The following is a 26,980-nucleotide window of genomic DNA, read 5'->3' on the forward strand; positions in this document are numbered from 1 at the left end:
TCAGGTTGTGAGTGTGGCATGGCCGTCCTCTTGGCCACATACCCACCCAGCTAGCTGCAGCAGAGGGTAGCCCTGGGGGCCGAGCGGTGGGCATGGGGGCGCCGGCTCCGCCAGTGACCTCCCCTGGGAAGAGCCAGCTAACGGCCAATTAGACACAAGTCAAGGATGGGGGGGGATGATGAAAGTTGGAGTGATGGAGGGAGGAACAAACAGATCAGACAATGAGTGGAGGATAAACAAGGAAAACATACATACAACAGAGAAAAACAGAAAAAGGGAAAGTTAAGGTTGGCCCAGGGGGCAGTGTGAGAGTATAGAACACGCAGAGATGGAGAGGAGGGTTGGCAGGGTAACGTAAAGAAACATTTTCAACAAAATCCAAAACAGAAAAACAAGACCACTAATTAGTGATTTGTTTATATATTTGTTCAGTAACTTATTTCATGTGGAAGTAAATAAATGAAAGTAAGAGTAATAAAGATGATTCAGTTCGAAAGAGAAAGAGAAGAGTTGGACAGAGAAAAAGGCTAGCGTCCAAATGCCAAATAAGAATGTTGGGGATGATGTTTTTTGTTGTTGTTTTTTTTCCACCTTTATTTAACCAGGTAGGCCAGTTGAGAACAAGTTCTCATTTACAACTGCGACCTGGCAGATGTTGTGTCGCTCAGCAGTAGTATGTGGGTGGGGGACCGAAAGTTGTTTGTGTTGGAAGCTGTATAGACAAAGATAGTAAAGACAAGACCTACTGTGAGAAAGCAACAACAAAAATAATGTGTGTGCTCTCTAAAGTGTCTTATTGTGTCACGTTTCAGACTTACAGTACAGCTGTGCAGTTTCTCCTCCCTGAGTACACATGAAAGTGTGTTTGTGCTTGACTCTAAGTGTGTTCCCTGGAGTGTGTTCCCTGGGGTGTGTTCCCTGAGGTGTGTTCCCTGAAATGTGTTCCCTGAAATGTGTTCCCTGAGGAAGTTGTGCCCTGAGATTTAAGCTCTGGGATGTGTGCCCCGATGTAGGGCCTGTGTCTAGGTGTGTCATATTACGTACCCTTCCTGACTCTGGCCGCCGTGTGGCCTGGCCGCCCGCCCATGGCCAGCAGGAAGCAGGGCTGCTGCTCGGACCGGTCAATAGGGCTTAAGATCTGGCCGTCGTCAGGTGACATGATCTGGTCTATGTGGGGACAGTCTTCATTGGCCAGCGCTGCTTTTTCTGCCTCCTTGGCTGACTCCTTGGCTGCCTCCTTGGCTGCCTCCTTGGCTGACTCCTTGGCTGACTCCTTGGTTAACTCCTTGGCTGCTCTCTTGGCTGACTCCTTGGACGTTTCCCCATTCACTTTGGGATCTTGAAAAACAGCTTGTGGAGCTGAAACAGAGGGAGAAGAACTTAGTGGGGATTTCTCAATGGTGTGGAAGAGGATGTGTCAGCACCTCCATTTGTGTGTAAGCTTGGCTGTTTTTTTTATCAACCAGGTAACACGGCTTTGAAGCACAACCATCAAACTTTTTCAAATGTCAAATAAACATTGACCTTTCCCAACTGCCCCGAATCCCATCCACTGGAGCTTCAACAAACAAAAACTCTTCAGACTTGCTGCTCAATTTGGCACAGAATATCTGCTTTCTTTGGTTTCCCTAATCCCTCACTCTCAAAACTAGCAAGCTCCTGTCCTGGAAATGTACCACCTGCCTTTCCAGACATAGTAGTGACTATTTACAGGTCAATAAAATAACCATAGTGCCACACGATTCTTCATCTTCAGTATGGTAAGTAAAGGTAGTGGAGTTCTAAGCCATTACCTTCTGTACATGACCAACTCAAAACAATGGAACAGGAAACACTACCATTTGATCATCCAGGCCTCACATGTCATACCTCGTGGGCCTTATAAGCATTACACCTCCAGACTGAACCACACAGCCCAGACCACCACTGTCACCGCTGTAGTAAAACATTATTTGTGGGTAACACTTGCAGATATTAGCAATGGTGTCTCTGCTGCATTGATGCTTCACCCCATTACACATTACAGTAATCCATCTGTCAGCGCAGCAGGCAGGACACAGACCCTAGCCAGCCACACAAAACCATTGTACGTGTGACGCAGACCCTCTGGGATAGAGGGAGAGGAAGATGGGGAGAGAGAGTGGGAGATGAGTCACTTTCAACAGTATAGTTCAATGAATAGACACCATTCTTTAACTCCCTCACTTTTTCCCTCTCTGTTCCTCCCCTTCTCCCTATCCCTGTTGACTTTTGTCTTTTTTTCATCCCCCTCTCATCCCCTCATTCATCTTTTGGATATCTGTATCCAATTCATGGGCTCTATTGATTGGCTGTTGGCCTGGTAATCGTGCATGTCTGATGTGATGAAGTGGCAGAGGATTTGTCCAGATGGTGCCTCTTTACGGGAAATAGAGGGAGAGTAAAGATGACACAGCATTAATGACCATATCTCTGAGATCTGTCCATCACTGGCATCGTGGAGGACAACACTTCCAAAAGAAGCATGATGCATTCTGGTCATTTTGGTCAGCCATCACTACAGCCTGAAGCCATCTTACTCTCTACTTACTACTACACTAACAACATTTCTCGCAGAACCATACTCATCACTTCTCATTCAAATGTGTTGCCACACTGCACAACCACAGAAGAGATATACAGCGAGATACTGTATGTCAGTTAGCGGACCTGGTCCAGAAGTGTCTGTGTTGCACATGTGGTTAAAAACAGCTCACTGAATAAATGATGACAGCCATTTCAGAGTTGTTTTTTTTTACTGCACTGGCTTGCTGACTGGAACTGCACTCTCATAGTCATCCCAATGGCATTTCACTGGGTCAACTCCCCACTGGTCCCTTAATGTTTGTCTGTGTGTTTTGACATTGATTAGTAAAAATGGATGTGTTCATCTGTTTAAACTTCGAAACAATAAGCACACACCATATTCAAGTATGCAACAAAGTAATAGATGTCATAAATAAGCAAGTAGCTACGTCGTGTGTTTGTGTGTGTGTGTGTGTGTGTGTGTGTGTGTGTGTGTGTGTGTGTGTGTGTGTGTGTGTGTGTGTGTGTGTGTGTGTGTGTGTGTGTGTGTGTGTGTGTGTGTGTGTGTGTGTGTCGATCACGTCAGCTGCTCAAGGGACCAGCTTTATGAGGAGTACAGTACAGCACTTTAAAAGTTATGTAACCTTTCCCAGCTCTCTTATTCAGAGAAAGTGAGCTCCATAGATAGTGTAGACTGCTGTAAAAGGTAAATTGATGCATTGCACATTTGGCAATCCTAGTCTATTCCTCATCCTAATCAAACAGCCCATGCCTCATGTTCAAAGACTGGAGGACAGACAGAGTTCTCACTCCATGGGAGGCCATATATAGAGAATGCCAACTCATGTGCCAGAATCACAACATGCATTATTCATTTCCCCCTGAGCTGAACCCAACCCATCTTGAGGGCCCATGCTCAGCATGTTCCTGAATGTGTGTGTATTCATGTGTTATTACATACATGTATCCCTTATAGTAACTTTGGAATAATGTCCATGTAATGTAAAGTGTTGCTCTAATGTCTGTCTGTTAAATTACCACTGATGAGCCATTGATGCCATTGAGCCATTGATGAGCTGGTCAAACTGTTTTCTGATTGGGTGCTAAATGAGTTTCAGATTGGCTGCATATTCCATCATTCTGCTTTGCAGCCCAGTGTGAATAATAGGAGAAGCAAGTGAATAGCTGCAGTTCGTGGCAGAACCTGAGTCCTATTGTGTAATGTGCGTTGCTTGGACACTGTTGTCATGGCAACATGCATTGGCACAGAAAAAAGATTGGGGGAAATTAAATAAACGAGACATTAAGAATGAGATAGGATGTTGGGAAGGTGAAAACAATCATTGTTTTTACCACCTCCAGAGAACGTACATTATGGCAGTGCCTGGTGAAACTCTAACTCCAATTGGTCAAGATCATAGAAGTAATGAGACTTATGCACATCCTGTATCATATGACTAGCCAAAGTCAGGAAGTGTGACCCTTGTTAATGTTTTTCCTCTCTCCTCCAGCAGACAATCATTATGTCACCTCTGGTTGTTCTCTCTGCAGGGAGTCAGGTCAGATGACAGGCCCTGATGGCTCAGCGTGTAGACGCCATCTGACAGGCTGCAAAGTAAAGGTGCAGATAGAGGTCAAGGTAATCTAAATGTGTTTGTTACAAACAAATAACTATCACTGAATAGTATTGTTGGAATCTAATCAGAAGAGACACCTTGTTAGTGGGACATCTTGGATACATAACTCTCCAGGGAAAACATTCATTATAAAGTTAAAAGATTCTATTACAAACAGGAGTACAGCCAGTGAGCGAGGGGTGCAGTGTTTTTGTGTGTGTGTGTGTGTGTGTGTGTGTGTGTGAGAGTGCTGAGAGGGGTGTTAGTCATAGATGTAGCGTGGAATGATGCTTGGCCTTAACATGTGACAGTAAATAAGGAGCCATCACCAGATGCACTCATGGCCACTTCAGGCCCTTGTGGCAGGGCATAAATACACACTACTCACACTATTTCATAGAAGAGGGAATTTCAAGGAATCAGTTGGGCCCTATCCCTATTATGAGTCGGCGATGTACAGTACATCAGCCTGTGAGTAACTGAGAATACCCCCAAAGCTCCTTGTGCTCACCACAGCTGGCCTGGTCATCCAAGCAGAAAAACATGAAAGAGCAACCCAGACATCATCCATCCAAGGGACTTCCTGAAAATTGATAGGTTCTCTGAGGGAAACCCCTACTCTCTGCTGTCTTTGTCCAACTTCCCCTATGAGTCACACAGGTTAGACACACAGGTCTCCAGGCAAACAGGCTGTCTCTTTTATTGCAGTAATTTCTAGAGTGCAATATCACTGGTGCAATGTTAGTTAAACAAGTTAACTGTGAAATTATGGCATTCGCTGTTAAAATATATATATATATATATATATATATATATATATATATATATATATATATATATATATATATATATATATAAACACTACCGGTCAAAAGTTTTAGAACACCTACTCATTCATGGGTTTTTCATTATTTGTACTATTTTCTACACTGTAGAATAATAGTGAAGACATCAAAACTATGAAATAACACATATGGAATCATCTAGTAACCAAAATTGTCAATTTGGTTGAGGTTGGGGGATTGTGGAAGCCAGGTCATCTGATGCAGCACTCCATCACTCTCCTTCTTGGTAAAATAGCCCTTACACAGCCTGGAGGTGTGTTGGGTCATTGTCCTGTTGAAAAACAAATGACAGTCCCACTAAGCCCAAACCAGATGGGATGGCGTATCATTGCAGAATGGTGTGGTAGCCATGTTGGTTAAGTGTGCCTTGAATTCTAAATAATTCACAGACAGAGTAACCAGCAAAGCACCCACACACCATAACACCTCCTCCTCTGTGCTTTACAGTCGGAAATACACATGCAGAGATAATCCGTTCACCCACACCGCGTCTCACAAAGACAGTGAATCCAGACCAAAGGACAAATTTCCACTGGTCGAATGTCCATTGCTTGTGTTTCTTGGCCCATGCAAGTCTATTCTTCTTATTGGTGTCCTTTAGTAGTGGTTTCTTCACAGCAATGCAACTACGAAGGCCTCATTCAAACAGTCTCCTCTGAACCCTGAAATTTCCATCCCTAACTATAACATTTTCCGACAAGATATAACTGTCAAAGGGGGTGGTGTTGCAATCTGTCTTACTATCCAGGTCTGTACCCAAACAATTTGAGCTTCTACTTTTAAAAATCCACCTTTCCAGAAACAAGTCTCTCACCGTTGCCGCTTGCTATAGACCACCCTCTGCCCCCAGCTGTGCCCTGGACACCAGATAGCTGATGTTCTGAAAGAGCTGCAAAATCTGGACCCCTACAAATCAGCCGGGCTAGACAATCTGGACCCTCTCTTTCTAAAATTATCTGCCGAAATTGTTGCAACCCCTATTACTAGCCTGTTCAACCTCTCTTTCGTATCGTCTGAGATTCCCAAAGATTGGAAAGCTGTCGCGGTCATCCCCCTCTACAAAGGGTGAGACACTCTAGACCCAAACTGCTACAGACCTATATCTATCCTACCCTGCCTTTCTAAGGTCTTCGAAAGCCAAGTTAACAAACAGATTACCGACCATTTCGAATCCCACCATACCTTCTCCGCTATGCAATCTGGTTTCAGAGCTGGTCATGGGTGCAACTCAGCCACGCTCAAGGTCCTAAACAATATTATAACCGCTATCGAGAGAGAGAGACATTACTGTGCAGCTGTATTCATCAACCTGGCCAAGGCTTTCGGCTGTGTCAATCACCACATTCTTATCGGCAGACTCAACAGCCTTGGTTTCTCAAATGATTGCCTCGCCTGGTTCACCAAGTACTTCTCTGATAGAGTTTAGTGTGTCAAATCGGAAGGCCTGTTGTCCGGACCTCTGGCAGTCTCTCTGGGGGTGCCACAGGGTTCAATTCTCGGGCCGACTCTCTTCTCTGAATACATCAATGATGTCGCTCTTGCTGCGGGTGATTCTCTGATCCACCTCTATGCAGATGACACCATTCTGTATACCTCTGGCCCTTCTTTGGACACTGTGTTAACTAACCTCCAGACGAGCTTTAATGCCATACATCTCTCCTTCTGTGGCCTCCAACTGCTCTTAAATGCAAGTACAAACTAAATGCATGCTCTTCAACCGATCGCTGCCTGCACCTGCCCGCCAGTCCAGCATCACTGCTCTGGACAGTTCTGACTTGTGGACAACTACAAATACCTAGGTGTCTGCTTAGACTGTAAACTCTCCTACCAGACTCACATTAAGCATCTCCAATCCAGAATTAAATCTCAAATCATCTTCCTATTTAGCAACAAAGCATCCTTCAATCATGCTGCCAAACATAACCTTGTAAAACTGACCATCCTACCGATCCTCGACTTCAGCAATGTCATTTACAAAATAGCCTCCAACACTCTACTCAACAAATTGGATGCAGTCTATCACAGTAACATCCATTTTGTCACCAAAGCCCCATATACTACCCACCACTGCGACCTGTACGCTCTCGTTGGCTGGCCCTCGCTTCATCCTCATCGCCAAACCCACTGGCTCAAGGTTATCTACAAGTCCCTGCTAGGTAAAGCTCTGCCTTATCTCAGCTCACTGGACACCATAGCAGCACCCACCCATAGCACGCGCTCCAGCAGGTATATCTCACTGCTCACCCCCAAAGCCAATTCTTCCTTTGGCCGCCTTTCCTTCCAGTTCTCTTCTGCCAATAACTGGAACAAACTGCAAAAATTACTGAAGCTGGAGACTCATATCTCCCTCACTAGCTTTAAGCACCAGCTGTCAGAGCACCTCACAGATCACTGCACCTGTACATAGCCCATCTGTAAATAGCGTCATCCCCATACTGTATTTATTTATTCATCTTACTCCTTTGCACCCCAGTATCTCTACTTGCACATTCATCTTCTGTACATCTACCATTCCAGTGTTTAATTGCTATATTGTAATTACTTCGCCACCATGGCCTATTTATTGCCTTACCTCCCTTATCCTACCTCATTTGCACATACCGTATATAGACTTTTTCTACTCTATAATTGACTGTATGTTGTTTATTCCATGTGTTACTCTGTGTTGTTGTATGTGTCGAACTGCTTTGCTTTATCTTGGTCAGGTCGCAGTTGCAAATGAGAACTTGTTCTCAACTAGCCTACCTGGTTAAATAAAGGTGAAATAAAAATTCATATAATAAAAAACAGCTGATGCTGAGAAGTGTCTGTTACTTGAACTCTGTGAAGCATTTATTTGGGCTGCAATCTGAGGCTGGTAACTCTAATGAACATCCTCTGCAGCAGAGGTAACTCTGGGTCTTCCATTCCGGTGGCAGTCCTCATGAGAGCCAGTTTCATCATAGCGCTTGATGGTTTTTGCGACTGCACTTGAAGAAACTTTCAAAGTTCTTGAAATGTTCCATATTGACTGACCTTCGTGTCTTAAAGTAATGATGGACTGTCATTTCTCTTTGCTTATTTGAGCTGTTCTTGCTATAATATGGACTTGGTCTTTTTCCAAATAGGGCTATCTTCTGTATACCACCCCACCTTGTCACAACACAACTGATTGGCTCAAACGTATTAAGAAGGAAATAAATTCCACAAATTAACTTTAAGAAGGCACACCTGTTAATTGAAATGCATTTCAGGTGACTACCCCATGAAGCTGGTTGAGAGAATGCTAAGAGTGTGCAAATCTGTCATCAAGGCAAAGTGTGGCTATTTGAAGAATCTCAAATATAAAATATATTTTGATTTGTTTAAACTTTTTGGGTTACTACATGATTCCATATGTGTTATTTAATAGTAAAGATAAAGACAAACCCTTGAATGAGTAGGTGTTCTAAAACTTGACCTACCTGGCCTATACATCATAAAAATACATTTGGCAATCAGCCAAATGAACAATATGTCTGCAGGCTTTAAACTTGTTTCATAGCCCTGCAGTATTTTTCCTGAGACAGCACACACACAGATAAGTTAACTAGGAAATATAATAAATGTATGGTTTTAATAGTCTTATGTGTGATTCATAAATTGTAATGTATCTTCCATCTGAGTGGATGAAATATGCTATTTAACATCTGCTGTCAGGATGGATGGCTAATGTATGTGCCCCTGTGTTACCTTTGGTGTTTTCATCACTGCATTAAACTGGTCAGGGTAGAGATGAAAAGGTCGTTGAGAGGGAGATTGGTCTGGTGTGGTATGAGGTTTGGTCTGGTGTGGTATGAAGTTTGGTCTGGTGTGGTATGAGGTTTGGTCTGGTGTGGTATAAGGTTTGGTCTGGTGTGGTATATGTTTGGTCTGGTGTGGTATGAGGTTTGGTCTGGTGTGGTATGGTATGAGGTTTGGTCTGGTATGGTATGAGGTTTGGTCTGGTTTGGTATGAGGTTTGGTCTGGTTTGGTATGAGGTTTGGTTTGGTGTGGTATGAGGTTTGGTCTGATGTGGGATGAGGTTTGGTCTGGTGTGGTATGGTATGGTATTGAGGTTTGGTCTGGTGTGGTATGAGGTTTGGTCTGGTGTGGTATGAGGTTTGGTTTGGTATGGTATGAGTTGATAATGTCTGGCGAGTGGGCAGTGGAGTTGATGAAATATGTGTATGAGTGGAGTGGTCACTGGTCAACATACTGCCATGTAGGGGTTTTCCATATTCAATGGCTCCTGGTGTGGAGAATGGCTGTTTTTCTGACTGGTGAGTTAGCAGAAGGAGGAGGAGGTGGAGAGAGGAGGAGGAGGTGGAGAGAGGAGGATGAGTAGGAGAAGGAGGAGGTGGAAAGAGGAGGATGAGTAGGAGAAGGTGGAGGTGGAGAGAGGAGGAGGTGGAGAGAGGAGGATGAGTAGGAGAAGGAGGAGGTGGAGAGAGGAGGATAAGGAGGAGGAGGAGAAGGTGGAGAGAGGAGGATAAGGAGGATAAGGAGGAGGAGGAGGTGTGAAGGCAGGGGAGTTCAGTCAGGTAATTGAGAATTTATTTTATTTTCATTGATATTCAGATGGACATTCGGCAGAAAGTTTTCCTACCTGCTCTGTTTATTTCTAAGATCTCTTCTGGTGGTTCTTGTGGGGCCAGGGGCCATGTGTCGTCCTGCGTGCTGTGGTGAGGTGAGGTTACCTCCGACTTACAGTAATTGGGGGAGCCCAGAAGTGGGGCGCGGGGGATATGCTTGTTCTTTTTCTTTGGTAACTTCTGCTTGGCCATCGCCAGGGAGTAATACATCCCAAAGTTATTGACAATAACAGGCACTGGCATGGCGATAGTCAGCACACCAGCCAGAGCACACAGCGCTCCCACCAGCATGCCAGACCATGTCTGAGGGTACATGTCTCCATAGCCAAGGGTTGTCATGGTCACCACCGCCCACCAGAATCCAATAGGAATGTTCTTAAAGTGAGTGTGCTCGCTGGCTCGGGGGTCATTGGGCTTGGCACCAATCCTTTCAGCATAGTAGATCATAGTGGCGAAGATGAGCACACCCAGGGCGAGGAAGATGATGAGGAGCAGGAACTCATTGGTGCTGGCTCGGAGTGTATGACCCAGGACACGCAGTCCCACAAAGTGCCTAGTCAGCTTAAAGATCCGGAGGATCCGGACAAAGCGTACCACGCGTAGGAAACCCAGTACATCCTTAGCCGCCTTGGAAGAGAGCCCACTCAGCCCCACCTCCAGGTAGAAGGGCATGATGGCAATAAAGTCGATGATGTTGAGGGTGTTACGGAAAAACTCCAGCTTACTCGGACAGAACGTCACTCGCATTATGAACTCAAATGTAAACCACAGCACACAGACCCCCTCAATATAGGTGAGGAAAACCACGGTCTCAGTCTCCTGGTAGACCCGCGTGCTGTTGTCCAGCGGGTCAATTTCCGTCCGGTTGATGATGGGGTTGAAGGCCTCGTGTGTCTCCAGGCAGAAGGTGGTGATGGAAACCAGGATGAAGAACAGGGAGGCGAAGGCTATCCACTGCAGGGGAGAGATGAGAGGGAGGGAGAGAAGGAGGGTGAGGGAAAGAGAGAGGGAGAGATTATAAGCAATAGAGCTTAGAATACAAACGTGAAGGAACAGAGCACTAGAACACCCCCACAGCTCTCTTCAGTTCTACAACACAAATCTAGGTCAGTACTCTTAACTGTGTGTCACTTGAAAGGGCGTGCACCTAAACTGTGGTGCTCCGGTAAGAGAGTTGCTAATACTGTTGGAGCCTACACGGAGGAGGGGAGGGACAGAGGGGGACGTTATGTACTGTACAGGGGAAAGCTTGTTTCTGGGTCAGCTTTTGCGCCAGCACTTAAGGTATTTTTTCCGGGAGGGCACTGTGTTCACCATGGCATCTGGCCCAAACGATAACATGTGAACGATGCCACCTCATCAATTTTGAATGGTGCTTTAATGCATAGTCCCTAATGTATAGGCAGATATACACTGCTGCCCATAGATTAGGGCTGACAGCAGTACTGCTGCTGCCAGAAGAGGCTGATGGGGTTGCATAACTCCACTTAACACCACTGGAATATTAAAGCGATGCTCCAGAACTTTTGTATAATTTCAGCCAGTAGTTTTGAAAGTGGTGCTCATGAGCCAAAACAGGTCCCAGTTTTTTGTGTACTACATCATCCAATTGTGTACTACATCATCCAATTTGTGTGATATGTTATGAATCCAATTCATACACTATGTTAAGAAATTGTTTTGCTTAAAATATCTTTTAAACGTGTCCAGGTCTGAGAGGAGGCAGGCACTGCCAGGCACATACACTACAACCACACTACAGTAGTGATAGAGCCAGGGTCCAACCTGGACATGAAGGGCTTAGTGATTACATTATAGAAGAACAAAGGACAATTAGGTTATTTTTCTAAGATGGGTGCATCACAGTTATTTTTGTGCATGGTCCACAACTTCCAACATCCTTGACCTTCAACAAACTGAGCCAAAGCAATGTCAATATAAAATGTAAATCAAATTGATCTTTTCAACTCCAAACAAGAATTTACGGTATAGTACACGCACACCTTACAACCCCGATACTTACAATAACAACAACAACCTCTCAGGAGAAAGGATTCATTGACAAAAGAAGCAAACTAGGGTGTTGAGAAATGAAGTGGTCTAGTTAACCTCCATTGACCGTTGAGAGGCTTGTATAATGGAAAAAGGCACAAAAAACCTATCCCAGTTAACACTTTACACAGAACCCTATGCAGTGCCTTTTTCCAGTAGGTTTCACTCAGGGTAGTGAATGTACCTTGTGTCCTACTGATACAATCAGATACAGAATCAGAGACAGAAAAGACAATACAGAAGTCTGACTGACTCATTAAATTGAGAGAAACTCATTACATTTAAAGAAACTGTGCTAGAGCGATTCACTCTGATACGGTCTATTGTTGTTGAAGGTTTTGCAAGCTGCAGGCTCTACTGCAATGTGTACTAATGAAACAGATAAAGGGGTATATTAGATATGCCACCTCCACCCGCCTGAGGCAGCAGAGGCCTTGAGATGACGGCACACAAGACAGAGAGAGTGACGTCTGAAAGACAAAAACCCCACTGCGATTTCTTTCTTAAAAACACACATTCATTCACACTCTCACTCTTATTCTCTGACACACATGCAACACACACTAGACATTGACAACAACAACCACAGCAGCAACAACAACAACAAGATAGAACTGCCAAAGCGGGAGGAGTTGCAATCTACTGCAGAGATAGCCTGCAAAGTTCTGTCATACTTTCCTGGTCTATGCCCAAACAGTTCGAGCTTCAAGCTTTAATAATAAGTCTCTCACTGTTGCCACCTGTTATAGACCCCCCTCAGCCCCCAGCTGTGCCTTGGACACCATATGTGAATTGATTGCCCCCCATCTATCTTCAGAGTTCGTTCTGTTAGGTGACCTGAACTGGGATATGCTTAACACCCCGGCCGTCCTAATCTAAGCTAGATGCCCTCAATCTCACACAAATCATCAAGGAACCCACCAGGTACAACCCTAAATCCGTAAACATGGGCACCCTCATAGATATTATCCTGACCAATTTGCCCTCCAAATACACCTCTGCTGTTTTCAATCGGGATCTCAGCGATCACTGCCTCACTGCCTGCATCCGTAATGGGTCCGTGGTCAAACGACCACCCCTCACGATTGTCAAACGCGCCCTAAAACACTTCTGCGAGCAGGCCTTTCTAATCGACCTGGCCGGGGTAACCTGGAAGGATATTGACCTCATCCCATCAGTTGAGGATGCCTGGTTGTTCTTTAAAAGTAATTTCCTCACCATCTTAAATAAGCATGCCCCTTTCAAAAAATGTAGAACTAAGAACAGATATGGCCCTTGGTTCACTCCAGACCTGACTGCCATCGACCAGCACAAAAACATCCTGTGGCGCACTGCACTAGCATCAAATAGTCCCCCGATATGCAGCTTTTCAGGGGAGTCAGGAACGAATACACACAGTCAGTTAGGAAAGCAAAGTCTAGCTTTTTCAAACAGAAATTTGCATCCTGTAGCTCTAACTCCAAAAAGTTCTGGGACACTGTAAAGTCTATTCAGCTTCTCCTTCACCCAAATCCAGAGAGCAAAATTAAATCTAGAATCGGCTTCGTATTTTGCAACATAGTGTCACGACTTCCGCCGAAGTTGGTCCCTCTCCTTGTTCGGGCAGTGCTCGGCGGTCGACGTCACCGACCTTCTAGCCATCACTGATCCATTTTTCATTTTGCATTGGTTTTGTCTTGTCTTCCATCACACCTGGTTTCAATCCCATCAATTACATGTTGTGTATTTAACCCTCTGTTTCCCCTCATGTCTTTGTCGGAGATTGTTTGTTGTATGTTTTGTGCAAGTCATGTTCTGGTGTGTGTCGGGTTTTGTACCCGTTTATATTATTTTTGTATGTATTGGTTTTCAGAGGTTTTTTTAGCATTTATTAAACTGCTCCGTTTATACCAAGTTCACTCTCCTGTGCCTGACTACCCTGCCACCAGCACGCACTCATTACAGAATCACCAACCCATTTATGGAGTCAGCAGGACAAGGTACCCCGGCCATAGAGGTGGAGGAGCGCATCCAGGAGCATGCAGCAATACTTCACCATCTTGGTATCGCCATGGACCGCATTGTCCAGAAAATGGACCGCTGGGAAAGACAGGGAGGTCCTCCAGTGCCTCCACCAGCACAACCGGGGTCTCCCCTGAGCGCCCCTTTTCCACCTGGGTCCAGTGGGATTCATCTATCCCTGCACCAGGAGTACGGCGGAGAGGCTGCGGGATGCCGGGGGTTCCTACTTCAACTGGAGCTATACCTGGCCACCGTCCACCCGGCTCCATCTGGCCGTGAGAGGGTGCCTCACCGGGAAAGCCCTGGAGTGGGCCAACGCCGTGTGGAGAGAGGGAGATGCGGCGTTGGACCAGTTTGAGGAGTTCACCCGCCGTTTCCGGGCAGTCTTCCGGTCAGTGAACGCCTCTACCATCTGAGGCAGGAGACAAGGAGCGCCCAGGAGTTTGCACTGGAGTTTAGGACCCTGGCTGCCGGTGCGGGATGGAACAACAGGGCCCTGTCTGCCCGAGGACATCCGTCGGGAGCTGGCCTGCAGAGACACCACCCTCACGTTTGACCAGCTGGTGGACCTGTCCACCCGGCTGAACAACCTGCTGCCTACTCGCAGATGTTCAGATCAGGGTCTGGTGGTTCCATCCTCTCGCACCCCCTCTCCGATACCCATGGAGCCGGGAGGGGAAGCGCGCAGGGAGACCGGAGGGGGTTCCCGCTCGTGCACCATCTGTGGCCGCAGAGGTCACACTTCCGGTCAGTGCCGGGTTGGTTCCTCTAAAAATCGAGGCAGCAGGCAGGGCACTCTGGCGTCACCCCAGGTGAGCCGGCACCATTCTCACCCAGAGCCCTCTGTTGCACAACTGGGGATTTGTACCTGTACATTTTATTTTTGTATATATTGGTTTTCTGAGTTTTTTTAGCATTTATTAAACTGCTCCGTTTATACCAAGTTCACTCTCCTGCGATTGACTTCCCTGTCACCAGCACGCACCAATTACACAAAGCATCCTTCAGTCACGCTGCCAAACATACCCTCGTAAAACTGACTATCCTACCAATCCTCGACTTTGGCGATGTCATTTACAAAATAGCCTCCAACACTCTACTCAGCAAACTGGATGCAGTTTATCACAGTGCCATCCGTTTTGTCATCAAAGCCCCATATACCATCCACCACTGCGACCTGTATGCTCTCATCGGCTGGCCCTCGCTACATATTCGTCGCCAGACCCACTGGCTCCAGGTCATCTATAAGTCTTTGCTAGGTAAAGCTCCGCCTTATCTCAGCTCACTGGTCACCATAACAACACCCACCCGTTGAACCCACCCGTTGAACGCGCTGCAGCAAGTATATCTCATCCCCAAAGCCAACACCCACTTTGGCCGCCTTTCCTTCCAGTTCTCTGCTGCCAATGACTGGAACAAATTGCAAAAATCGCTGAAGTTGGAGACTTATATCTCCCTCAATAACTTTAAGCATCAGCTATCTGAGCAGCTAACCGATCGCTGCAGCTGTACATAGCCCATCTGTAAATAGCCCACCCATCATCCCCATATTGTTTTTATTTACTTTTTGCTCTTTTGCACACCAGTATTTCTAATTGCACATCTTTATCTGCACATCTATCACTTCAGTGTTTATTTGCTTAATTGTAATTACTTCGCTACTATGGCCTATTTATTGCCTTACCTCCTTACTCCATTTGCACACACTGTGTATAGATTTTTCTATTGTGTTATTGACTGTACTTGTGTTATTGACTCTATTGTGTTATTGACTGTTTATCCTATGTGTAACTCTGTGTTGTTTTTTGTCACACTGCTTTGCTTTATCTTGGCGAGGTCGCAGTTGTAAATGAGAACTTGTTCTCAACTGGCCTACATGGTTAAATAAAGGTGAAATATTTTTTTTTAAATTAAAAAAATAACAATAACCATAACAATCACTGCAGCAACAACAACCACAATAACACTTCAACCCACAAGTGTAAATGAAATTCAATTACTTTGTTTTCACACTGACTGTTTCCATCTGTCCTGTCCTCCACATAAAAATAACCTTCTGGTTGGGTTTCTGAAATGAAGACAGGTTGTGGTAAGTCCAGAAGGAAGAGAAGAGAGTGTTAGTGTCCTTGTCACCACAACATTTTCTCTCACAAGCCCAGCAAAGGTGACAGACTTGCTTCCATTCTTTCACTGGTGTGAAAACAAATTAGCAGCATCCCTGCATGGGCTCAATTATGGAGACCTGTCATTGGACTGAGAATCAATTCTAACTGCTGTCAACTTCCTGTGCAGAATATCCAACATCTAAGTCTATGTGACATTGCTCTCAGAACATCCAACATTTTCTTCAACACGGTCAACTATCCGTATCAATACAGCAACATCGTTATTAATAATGTATGCATATGCAGCTGTTAGAGTAAAACCTGGAACATTGGAAAAGTATCATATTGTTCACTAATAAAGGAACTTGAGCCGTTAACACACATTCCATGAGACTAATTGAACTCTCCAGCGAAAGGAAATGAAACAGGTATCTTTGAAAAATGTCCACTAACCTTTTCTTTATCTTTATTCCATGAATGCCTACAGACTGTTGGTACTGAAGAGAGAAACAGTACTGTAATATACAGTAGATACGGGAAACGATCACCACATCGTTGAGGAAATTCTAGACAGTGGTATCATGGCATGTGCGTCATTTGTATCCTAAATGCATTGTCTAAAGGTTTTATCTTGAGACAAACTGCTAATCTCATATTATAATACATTAAGCCAACATGAGAGCCACCCTTCCTCGTTCTTTCCTCTGACCTGCAGCACAAGCAATGTGTGTGCATGCATGAATGTGTCTGAGCATATGTGTGAAAGCATGTGCTTGTTAGCATGCATGGCTGTGTGTGTAAACATCATCCAAGGCAGATTGTGATGTATTTGATCTGGTGTTCTCAACAGAACATGTATCAACAACATTTACAGAAAACGAATGAGTGAGTGTCTAACTATAAATGAGAGGCAAAGTGCATTATAACACACTCAAGTGAATTACTGTATGTTGTCATGGTTTGGGTGTGGGGGTGTTTCCGTAATAGATGTGTGATTAGCTTGTTGAGTTGTGATAAATCAGTGTTACAGAAAGCCAGGAAGTAATTTGAATGAACCATTAGGAAGTCAAATTTCCACCACTGTAATAGGCAAGTGAAAATAACCCAAAAGACATAACGTACAGATGTATGATCTTATTTTGAGCTAATTTGCTACAGCAGGAAGATAACTATTATGTGGATTATAATTAATGGATATTTTTGTAGGGGTTAATACACTTTTTACGTAATGGAAAATCAAGTCTGAAATTTCAAAGTGGAAATGACAACCTTCAGAAACCTTCTTTAAACCTCAACTACACTACAAGTTTTACATGTCCTGCATTGAGGGAAAGCTCTCCTGCAACAGGAGGATCAAATTAAGATCCTTTAACTGTATTATTCCGGTTTGGAGCAAATATGTTTTAGATGTGCTGAACATGAGCCATTGTCCTGTTTGCATTACAGGTGAAGGAACCACCTGCACACAGGACTACCTACGTACAATCGCACTCATACAGTACAATCCCATGCACAGAACTGATGCCGACCCAAACGTAATGTCTACACTGCAGACTGACCAGAGCAAGCAAGCACTTGCACTGCACCTATCAGCTCTATTTGAGAGGGTGGTTCTTTTCCCTTTGTGTCTAGGCTGGCAAGGCCTCACCCTTCAGTGGGAGGGAGCCAAAGACAATGCTGAGTTTATAACTGAGAATATAACCTTCCTCCAAGGAAACCAATCAGCAGGCCTTTCGGTCAGAACACATCACACACTCATCAGAGATGGTTTATAGGAGCCATACCGTTGGGAAATAAACACCCAGCAGCTTCACTACCAAGACTCTGCTACATGGAACTGAATTAACACTAAATAAGAAGCTTAATGGACAGAGATCAATAAAGATAGAAATGTGACCATAATAAATACTGTATGTAAGTCTGAGTGTGCTGTACCTGCTAGTTTAAGGACAAAACCACTGAGCAGAATACTGCATGGATATTAACATTCAATATGGAATTAAGTCAATGATATTGAGCACAAAATATTTGGAGATATTTGGATTTTGCTGTGGGTTCTACTCTGCAAATTGCACTGGTCGCATACACATATTTAGCAGATGTTCTTGCAGGTGTAGCAGAATGCTTGTGTTCCTAGCTCCAACAGTGCAGTAATATCTAACAATACACAACAACATCGCAAGCATGTCGTTTGTTTGAGAGGATGCATTGAGATAGTGAATACACAATGTAATTAAGTTAAAAGGCTGCAAAGTAGAGTGTGCCACAGAATGCGTGCACATGTCAAGTATATCAAATGCTTAATCAGGAAATGTTTGAAGTAAGTTACAGATGTAGGATCTTAATTTGATCACTTTTTTTGTTGCTTCTAAAGTTTGGCATTTCAGACTTGATTTGCCCTCATGAAAAATGTATCAAACCCAACAAAAAATGTCCATTAGTTATAATCCACATATTAATTCAGATTTCCTATAGCTGTAAGATTATTTTCCTGCTGTAGCAAACTGCCTCAAATTAAGATCCTATGTCTGTAGATGTTTCAGTCACAGTGCCATTGTAAGTGTAGGAGACAGCATTGAGTCAATGCTAAACAAAATAAAACTGCAACCAGACCCTTCTCTCCTACAACCCCTCCCACACTCTCCCTTTTAGACTCATGCCTCCTAGAGATGAAAGCATGTCACGTTCTCTTATGTAACTTTCCCTCCATCCATCTGCCTTTCTCTGGGCTTACTGTATGCGTTTGTGACAATGTATTTGCATTGCCTGTTTATGAGTGTGTATTACATGCAGTATGTGTAATTTTAGATAAATACTTTTGTTTCATGTAAAGTGTGTTTGTTTGAGTTTGTTCTTAAATGTTATTAGGCATGAATCTGCATGAGAGAGAAGAGAGAAAATGTGTGAGGTGCTGTGTGGCTCAGTTGGTAGAGCATGGCACTCCCAATGACAGGGTTGTGGGTTTGATTCCCATGGGGGAACAGTATGAACAAACATGAAACTGAATGCACTCACTACTGTAAGTCATTCTGGATAAGAGTGTTTGCAAAATATGTTAAATTAGAACCCTGGGGACCTTTTCACATGATGAGGGTGGATAGTGTTGTTTTCTGTGAATCAAGGACTGTTTCCGTGGGGTTAAAACAACTCCTGTAACATACTATACTGTATGTAACATACTGTTTCCTTAAGTAACTTACAGGTAACTGGCTCCCAGTAAATTACCTTAAAAACAACATGCATTATTTTTACCGTGTAGGGATCAAGTTACAGGCCTTACCTAATAATTGTCCATCTACGTTTTAGTACATGAGATTCTTAGCCTTTGTGTGAACTCCCTTGCAGTTCTAGAAGGGCCTTGACTGACAGTTTAAAAGCTGTGTCAATAAATAGAGACATTCCAATGTAACTACCAACAACATAAACAGCTAAGGCCTCATTCACAGCTGGCTCAGCCCCTCCCGTATCATCCTGTATGTGTTTTGCGTTTGCTATATCGATGTGAATATTGATGTGAATATCGATGTGAATATTGATGTGAATATTGATGTGTTTGATGTGTATTGATGTGTATTCAGGGCTCATCTGTGAAAAAGACTTTGGTCTCAGCATGACTACAATAAAGGTAATAAATACAACTTTTAATCAGCGGCTAATATCATAAGTGGCTTTCATTGATCAAAAATTATATTATATCGCCAATGAATGAAACTAATGCTATACAGACAGTCAAGTCCAGAAACAAAATTCATATAACATACACATATACACACAAGGTTATGCAAATGTAAAAACGACTATATTGGTTTTCTCTCCAACAAATCAACAAATAGCCTACACCTGATCCTTTATACTGCAAAATGGAAGTCATATTGAACTGATTGATTGAGCATTTGTTTGGAAGACATTTGTTAGCACAGTAACAGCCATTGGTAACCATGGTATGCATCCAAGGTTGAAATGCTTGCTGGCTGTTTTTAGTTTTAGGTTGTAATTAGATTACCCTGTCAGAGTATGATCTGAGAGTGCCAGTAGAGACAGTAGAGACAGTCGAGATTGAACATGTACTGCTGAAGCTGTATGATGCCTCAGAATGCTGAGTTAGCTCAGAGCTCCACCACCACCTCCCTCCCTGTTCCACTCACCTGCTGCAGTCTCTGATGGGAGATAACACATGAAAAGGTTATTGCTATGAAACAGGCATTCCCACTTAACTGATTTCCTCTATTACTGTGCACATCGAAAAGAGAGAATGCATATGTAGCATTTACAGCACTATAATGAACTATACAAATCCATTCATACACAAACCACAACAGATTGGGTCATCTGAAACTATAGGAAGAAGAAGAAGAATAAGAAATTGCACATCTTGACTACATCTTCTACAAGCCAGCCATATTCAAATATCAAAGGCAAAGCCTTTACTAAAACCGTCTATCAACTAGTTTTGGATCTAAGTTTTCTAAAACACTTCAAATAACGTGACTTGATAGTGCCAACACATAATGTGGCTCTGTTCCAACTGTTCCAATGCCTTACCTTGGGTAAATTACTCACATCAACTATGAAAGCCTCTATTTTGATGAGAGGACAGAAATGATAGAGAATGATTCTTGAATTATGTATACTATCTTAGCTCAAGAGCCCTTGTGATTACTGAGACTCAAGCACAGAGGCATAACATACTATAACATGAATGACAATATTTGTAGGCAGATAAACACCCTAGTAAATTATGAGATACTGAAGGACTCAGACACTTGGCTGAAGTGGTTGGGATAGCAATAAGTGAGCATTTTAAGGAAGCCGTGGTCAGTGCATCATCATGCTATCCCATGGCCTGGGTTTAACGCCTGCTCTCTCTGATAATGGACTCCCCCAGCAACAGACACGCAAAACATTTGCCTAGGCCATGTGTGTCAGTGGTCCCCGTGCTCAGTGCCAGTGTGCCATTCCTCATCATCACTGCTGCCCACACCACTCACACAAAACACTTACATTTTAGTCATTTTGCAGAAGCTCTTATCCAGAGCGACTTACAGTTAGTGCATTCATCTTAAGATAGTCATAGTAAGTAGATTCTTCCACAATGAAGTAGCTAACAGCAAAGTCAGAGCTAGTAAGAGGGGAAAATCAAGTGCAAGAGTTAGATCACAAAATCATTTTTTATTTTTTAAATGGGGCGAGGTGAGGGGGGGTAATGTGGGATTATTTAAAATACTCTTTGAAGAAGTAGGTTTTTAGATGTTTTTGGAAGATGGGCAGGGACTATGCTGTCCTAGCTTCAGGGGGAAGCTGGTAACACCATTGGGGTGCCAGGACAGAGAAGTGCTTGGGCTGAGATGAGCGGGAGCTGCCCTCCTGTAGGGGTAGGAGGGCCAAGAGACCTGAGGTGGCAGAACGGAGGGCTCGGGTTGTGGTGCAGGTTTTGAGCATAGCCTGAAGGTAGGGAAGGGCAGTTCCTCTTGCTGCTCTGTAGGCAAGTACCATGGTCTTCTAGTGTATATGAGCTTTGACTGGAAGCCAGTGGAGCAGACAGGCCTATATCCATCAGTAATCACCTTGGCCACACATACCAATAGCAAGTGACTACATACAGTAGGTGTATGTTATTGTCCACAAACATGCCCTGTGATATTGTTGTGGTAGTTGCATCCTGCTGTACAGTGTCCTGTGTGGCTAACTTGGTTATTTCATATATGTCATACTAAATCCTATTTTTGTAAGTCATACACAAACTTAATATAAATACACGTATGAACATGTGAATAAACATCAGATGAATCTGAGGGAATTCTGACAATAATAAGCCTAATGTCAGATAAAAACATGACGATCCGTTGAAAAGCCTCTAGTCACATTCACGTCCATAATAATCACCCTGCATGCTGTCCCTAATGTCTCTGTCCATGTCTGGTCCACCAAGCACAGAGCAAGAAACATATTCAGTTAACACTTAACATTCAAATGAAAAACAATCTCAATCAAAACTTAGCTAAATCACTGTAGTTTTAGAGACTAAGCTATTGAAAGACATGTATTTCATTCAATAATCATAGTGATATTTGAAAGCCACACATTAGTGTTTTCTGTGAAAACTGGTAGAGCAAGTATGTCAACAGGGAGGGCTCAACATTTAAAAAAAAAACATTCTTACATGGGTTATATTTTGAGTGGGATAAATCTGAGTGACACCCTCATGTCAGATGGTATGGTCTGGCTGAGGTAATGGCTATGCCAGCATGTATAGCTAATGGACAAAAGTGATGAATAAACTGAATAAACACTCCCTCACCATTCAGGCCGAAACTGGAAAGACAGAACATCTTGTGGTTTTGCAGGTCATGAAGATCAAATCGTTTTGGTGTTTAGGATTTGTCAGATGACTGTTGGGTGTATGTTCAGAGGAAAGGTTGTTGGAGCCAGTGTTATCTTGTAGATGAAGGCAGAACAAGTGAGTGTAACTTTCCTCTCTGTTTGGCAGTGTAATGGTGGCGTGAGAGGCCTGTATTCTATATTTGCCCCAGTTTGAGTGCTTTTAGCTGGGTGCCTCATTCCTCTCTGCATGGGATATTAATTATACAGGAGCGCAGGGACAAACCCCACTGCTTTTTAAGGGGTGTCCTGCTCCACTTCTTTTGGGAGCAAGAGCTGCGTTAGATATCTCAGTGACCAGCTTTTGATTGGTTTGTGCATTTCCCTACTGGAGTTGGACTGTGTCGATGTGTATCATGCACATGCTCACCTACATGTGCATGATGTGTGTTCATACAGTTACACATGTGAACCTCAATGTACTACAGCATGCCACATGATAGACTAAGAGCTGGTGTTGTTTGATAAAACAATATGTCCATCTATCTAGGCCCCAGCCCTCCAGACGAGTCGGTCTCCGTGTGGATCTCCTTAAAACCTAGATGACTTCCTGTTGAAGTGTGGCAAGGTTAGCCATGCAGCATGTCTTTAGTGTAATAGGATGCCTCCCTCTCTCTCTCCATTAATTACCAGGGTCTGTGCCCAACTCGGCTTCTGCTAATCGCTCCAGCCCCCAAAGGAGCAACCAGTCTTGCTATGTTCAGTTCAGCATGGATCTGTTACTCACTCTGTGTTGGTTAGAAGCTGCCGTCCCAGCCACACTGTCTCTCTAGTGTGGTTACGTAGACGTATAGCTACTTTCCATGTAGGTGTACTTTTCTCACTCATTTTAAGTAGAGTGGATCTCCTTCTAAACTCAAGAGCAGTTTCCTCCCAGATAGCTGAAGGTCGTAGTAGCTGGCAGGGTGTCTGTATGGTCAGTAGGCACCTCACGTTAAAGAGAACACTTTAAAAGCATGATATTGATTTCCAAACTCTCCCTCCACATAAACTCACTGCTGTGTTTCTTACGTGACGTGAAGTGAAACATTACAACCCACAGCCATGGCTGAGTGAAAAGAAACCTCCTACCCATTCCCATCCAGCAGCTCCCTCTTCCACTTCTAACCTAAACAAACCCACATCTACCCTACCTGTCCCAAAACCCCACCAAACTGCATTCAGTCATGCACTTCCTTCTCTCCCAGCTGCACAAAGTAATTTCTCATCATCCTCACCATTTAAACACATTTTACTTCAGTACTTATTTACATCCTTACATGAGCAGCAATTAGATTGATCAATAAACTAATCTAACGACTTGCCCTCTTGCAAATCCAGGCAGTAAGGGCCAAGTCATCAACAGTCCAAGGGCACAAGATGCCTCAATGACCCCTTTCATAAGTAGGAAGACTAGTAGTTGTAGCCACGTGTCTGAATTATGGTCAGTCTAAGTTCCCTTAGATTGCATTCCAAACTAAAGGCAGGTCAATTTAATGGGGCGGCAGGTAGCCAAGTGGTTAGAGCGTTGGGCCAGTAACCAAAAGGTTGCTAGATTGAATCCCCAAGCTGACAAGGTAAACATCTGTTGTTCTGAACAAGGCAGTTAACCCACTGTTCCTAGGTTGTCACTGTAAATAAGAATTTGTTCTTAACTGACTTGACTAGTTAAATAAAAAATTCATATAGTGCTCACTGGGAGTATGTGAGCTATGTCTGAAAGCAACATGAGTACCACTACACAGACATCAGTTATACAAGCTACACCTGCTTCACATACACAGGTACTGTATGTAACTGCATTTACTTACATCACCACTGCATTAATCACCATGTAATACCTAGGTATTAATTCTGCATTTCGAGTGGGATATAGAGTGGAAGCGCAGCATGTCCGCCAGCAAGGCAGGAGGGTGTATGAGGTGGCAGAGGTGAGGTTGGGTGTTTATTCAGAAAGGTGATAATGAGGCCCTCCTTGTCACCCAGGTGAGATTGGGACTTTATTAAGAAAGGTGATAATGAGGTCCTCCTTGTCACCCAGGTGAGGTTGGGTGTTTATTAAGAAAGGTGATAATGAGGTCCTGATAATGTCACCCAGCACCAACAAAGGGGATATAAAAATGTGATTATTTCCTTTCTTTCTTCTATATATATTATTTACATAGGAGGAAACCACGTTACTGGAGCAAAAGATAAGGACAGACGGTCAACATGTGTTTCCTCTGAGATCAGTGTTACGTTTGCCCCTGCTGACCAAAACTGGGCCTAATAAGGATTTAATAACAACTAATCGACTCCTTGGCTAGTTCATCTCACATAATTGATCAGTACAGCTGGATTGTCACAGCAAAATAATCTTGCTGCAACAGGATTTAAACGTTTACTCCATAATGTTGCTTGATCGGTCGTTAGGCTATTAGCTGACCAAATTTAGGCTACATGAAAAGTGCAATACTGTTAATGTAACCGTGTGTTAGTGTGGGTTTTCAGTGAATTTATGTAAATCACAAAGCTCAACTGCATTTCATGCGGTGCATTCGCAGCAACATAAGTGATCAAATTAAGATCCTACAACTGTAGCTTCACGTTTTGCTCTCACAATGCTCTGTGAAGGCCCTATGGTGTGTCTGTGTACACTGCATGGTCTCTATGGTTCAAGTGATCGCCAGTTGCTAAGGCACCAGTACATGGTCATTCATAGTAACTCAGCGATTTACTGTCACAATGAAAGACTGAGAATGAGAAACAGGTAAAGAGAGTGACAAAATGGAAAGGAGGCTATATGAGAGAACCAGAGTGTAGACAATAGACTTATAGCTCGTGGAAGAAAGAGGGTAGACTATACTGTTACTCAACCCTGCACTATTGTAATCACTGCCCCTCAGGAGAAATGAGAGGTGCAAAAGATGGAGTCAAGCCAGTATGCTCCAGTCTAAACGAGTAAGCAGATGCACTTATACACATTGATCTAAGGATTTATGGAAATTGACAGAGCCAAAGCAGAGGCTATTGCTTGCACTTACGTAATTTGCAAACTGCTCAGTCTCTGAGGAACAGCAAGGGGAACAATAACTAACCAAAACATAACACATGTGCTGCATAATCCATATTGTTGATTGACCAGTTGATTGATTATAGATACAGTACATTCTGAAGATGTTATACTCTAACATGTATCCTGTGCTGAGCTAGGGGAGGATGGATTTCTGATCCCAGCTGTCTCAGGTCAGTGGGTCAGGATCCTATTGGGTCAGTAAGAGACTACATTTGAATTGTTTTCAAGTTAAACTACAATGAATTGGGAATGGGAATGGGAATACCAGGTGTGATAGGTGTTGCTGTTCAAAGCTAAGTTCATTTACAAGGAGAAGAGACAGAAAGGTCAGGCAAAGCTAACAATTAGGTTCTAAATACAGCTACAAGCCTACAGAACATGGACAGCTCCAAACAGGCAATGTAACGATGGACCATCACAAATATTAATCTTCTTGATCACCATTCTGTTCCAGCCTAGGAAAGAGCGAAGTGCATGTCTTGTTAACTCCCCCACACATCCTGGTCCTCATTAAATACAGTGAGGGCATATAAACAATTAAACTCTCATTCTAAGTTTTATTTGATCTAGTCCTCGTGAGGTAATTCATAAGACCTCACATGAAAGCAGGGTGGTTGCATGTTGCACAGTTGAACTGCAGGAAAGGAGGCAGTTGATCAATGCGACAAGACGCCCAGAATGCACATCTCAGAGAGTGAGCGCAGTGCATCATCACTTTTGTGTGCGACGATGGACCCATTAAAGGGGAAATCTGTTGTTCAAACAATAACAAAACCTTTACCCCACCACTGTTCTGGTAAACAGCTGAGAGATGGGGCTGGAGAAATGTAACCACTTTCAAATTCACAGACAGGGCTATGGATGCAAGTTTTGACCATTCGTGATATCAACATTTTAGAGGCAATACAGTGTTTGTTTACAATTGACTTGTTTAACAATTAAGTAAAACAAGCTTATATTTTGGGTTCTGATGGGCTACGACAGTTGAACTAAGCTAATCAGGAATTTGTAAGTTATATTATTCAATAATCAATGTGTATATGTCATTAATTGAAAAGTCTAAAAATGTATGTGCCAACTTCAGATTTCAACTTTAAGCTTAAAATCCCAATAAATTTTCACGAGCCCACACACACACACAGGCACGAGCACGCGGGCACGGAGAGCGAGAGAGAGATTGTAAAGCATAGTTTTTTTCAGGCCATTAGTAGGCCTATCTAAACTTTTATTGACTCAAGATGACTGATTCCAACTCTTACTTACCCTTGCATATTTAGATGAATAGGGATCCTCGAAGAGTGCCCAAAGCAACCGCTGCCAACGTCGCCAATGCCCACCGGATTTGGCATCTGGTCCATCAAGAGCCAACCTATTGATCATTCCCAGTGTTTCCTCATCCCCATCCTCCTCTGAATTCTCGGGGGGCCCACCCCCAAAACTATCCAATGCCTCCTCGGCCTCTCGATGTTGCCGATAAGTCATCCAACAACATGGTTCCACGTCAGTCTCATCGATACCCCAAAATGCCAACTCCTCCTCGTACAACGGGCCGCAAACATCTGCAGGACAGTGCAACTTCCCGGTCCTATAGTAATTGAGGATGTGGGCAAACACCCCCGGGTGCCGGTCAAAGAAAAATTCCTCAACCTTGGGATCGTAGTCAAAGTGACTGTGGGCATCGGGCTCGGCGAGCCAAGCTAACCGGGTGCCTGGTAATGTACGAAGGGTGCTACGGTAGGTCTGGTGTCTGATACCTCCCACGTTAATCACAATACGATCGTTCTCGTCGCCTTGTCCCATTGCGTCGCTTAG

General features: G+C 43.7%; 1 protein-coding gene across 1 annotated transcript; it reads right to left on the reverse strand.

Moving 5' to 3' along the window:
• Positions 1-26,980, reverse strand: LOC139384729 (voltage-gated potassium channel KCNC1-like). Its single transcript, XM_071129588.1, has 4 exons — positions 26,432-26,980; positions 9,613-10,552; positions 1,045-1,359; positions 1-137 (listed from the first exon to the last, which is right to left on the reverse strand). Exons 1-4 carry the CDS (start codon positions 26,966-26,968, stop codon positions 1-3), a joined length of 1,929 nt encoding a protein of 642 aa, XP_070985689.1. The 5' UTR covers positions 26,969-26,980.

The sequence above is a fragment of the Oncorhynchus clarkii genome, chromosome 26 (assembly GCF_045791955.1).
Source record: "Oncorhynchus clarkii lewisi isolate Uvic-CL-2024 chromosome 26, UVic_Ocla_1.0, whole genome shotgun sequence".
Lineage (NCBI taxonomy): Eukaryota > Metazoa > Chordata > Actinopteri > Salmoniformes > Salmonidae > Oncorhynchus > Oncorhynchus clarkii.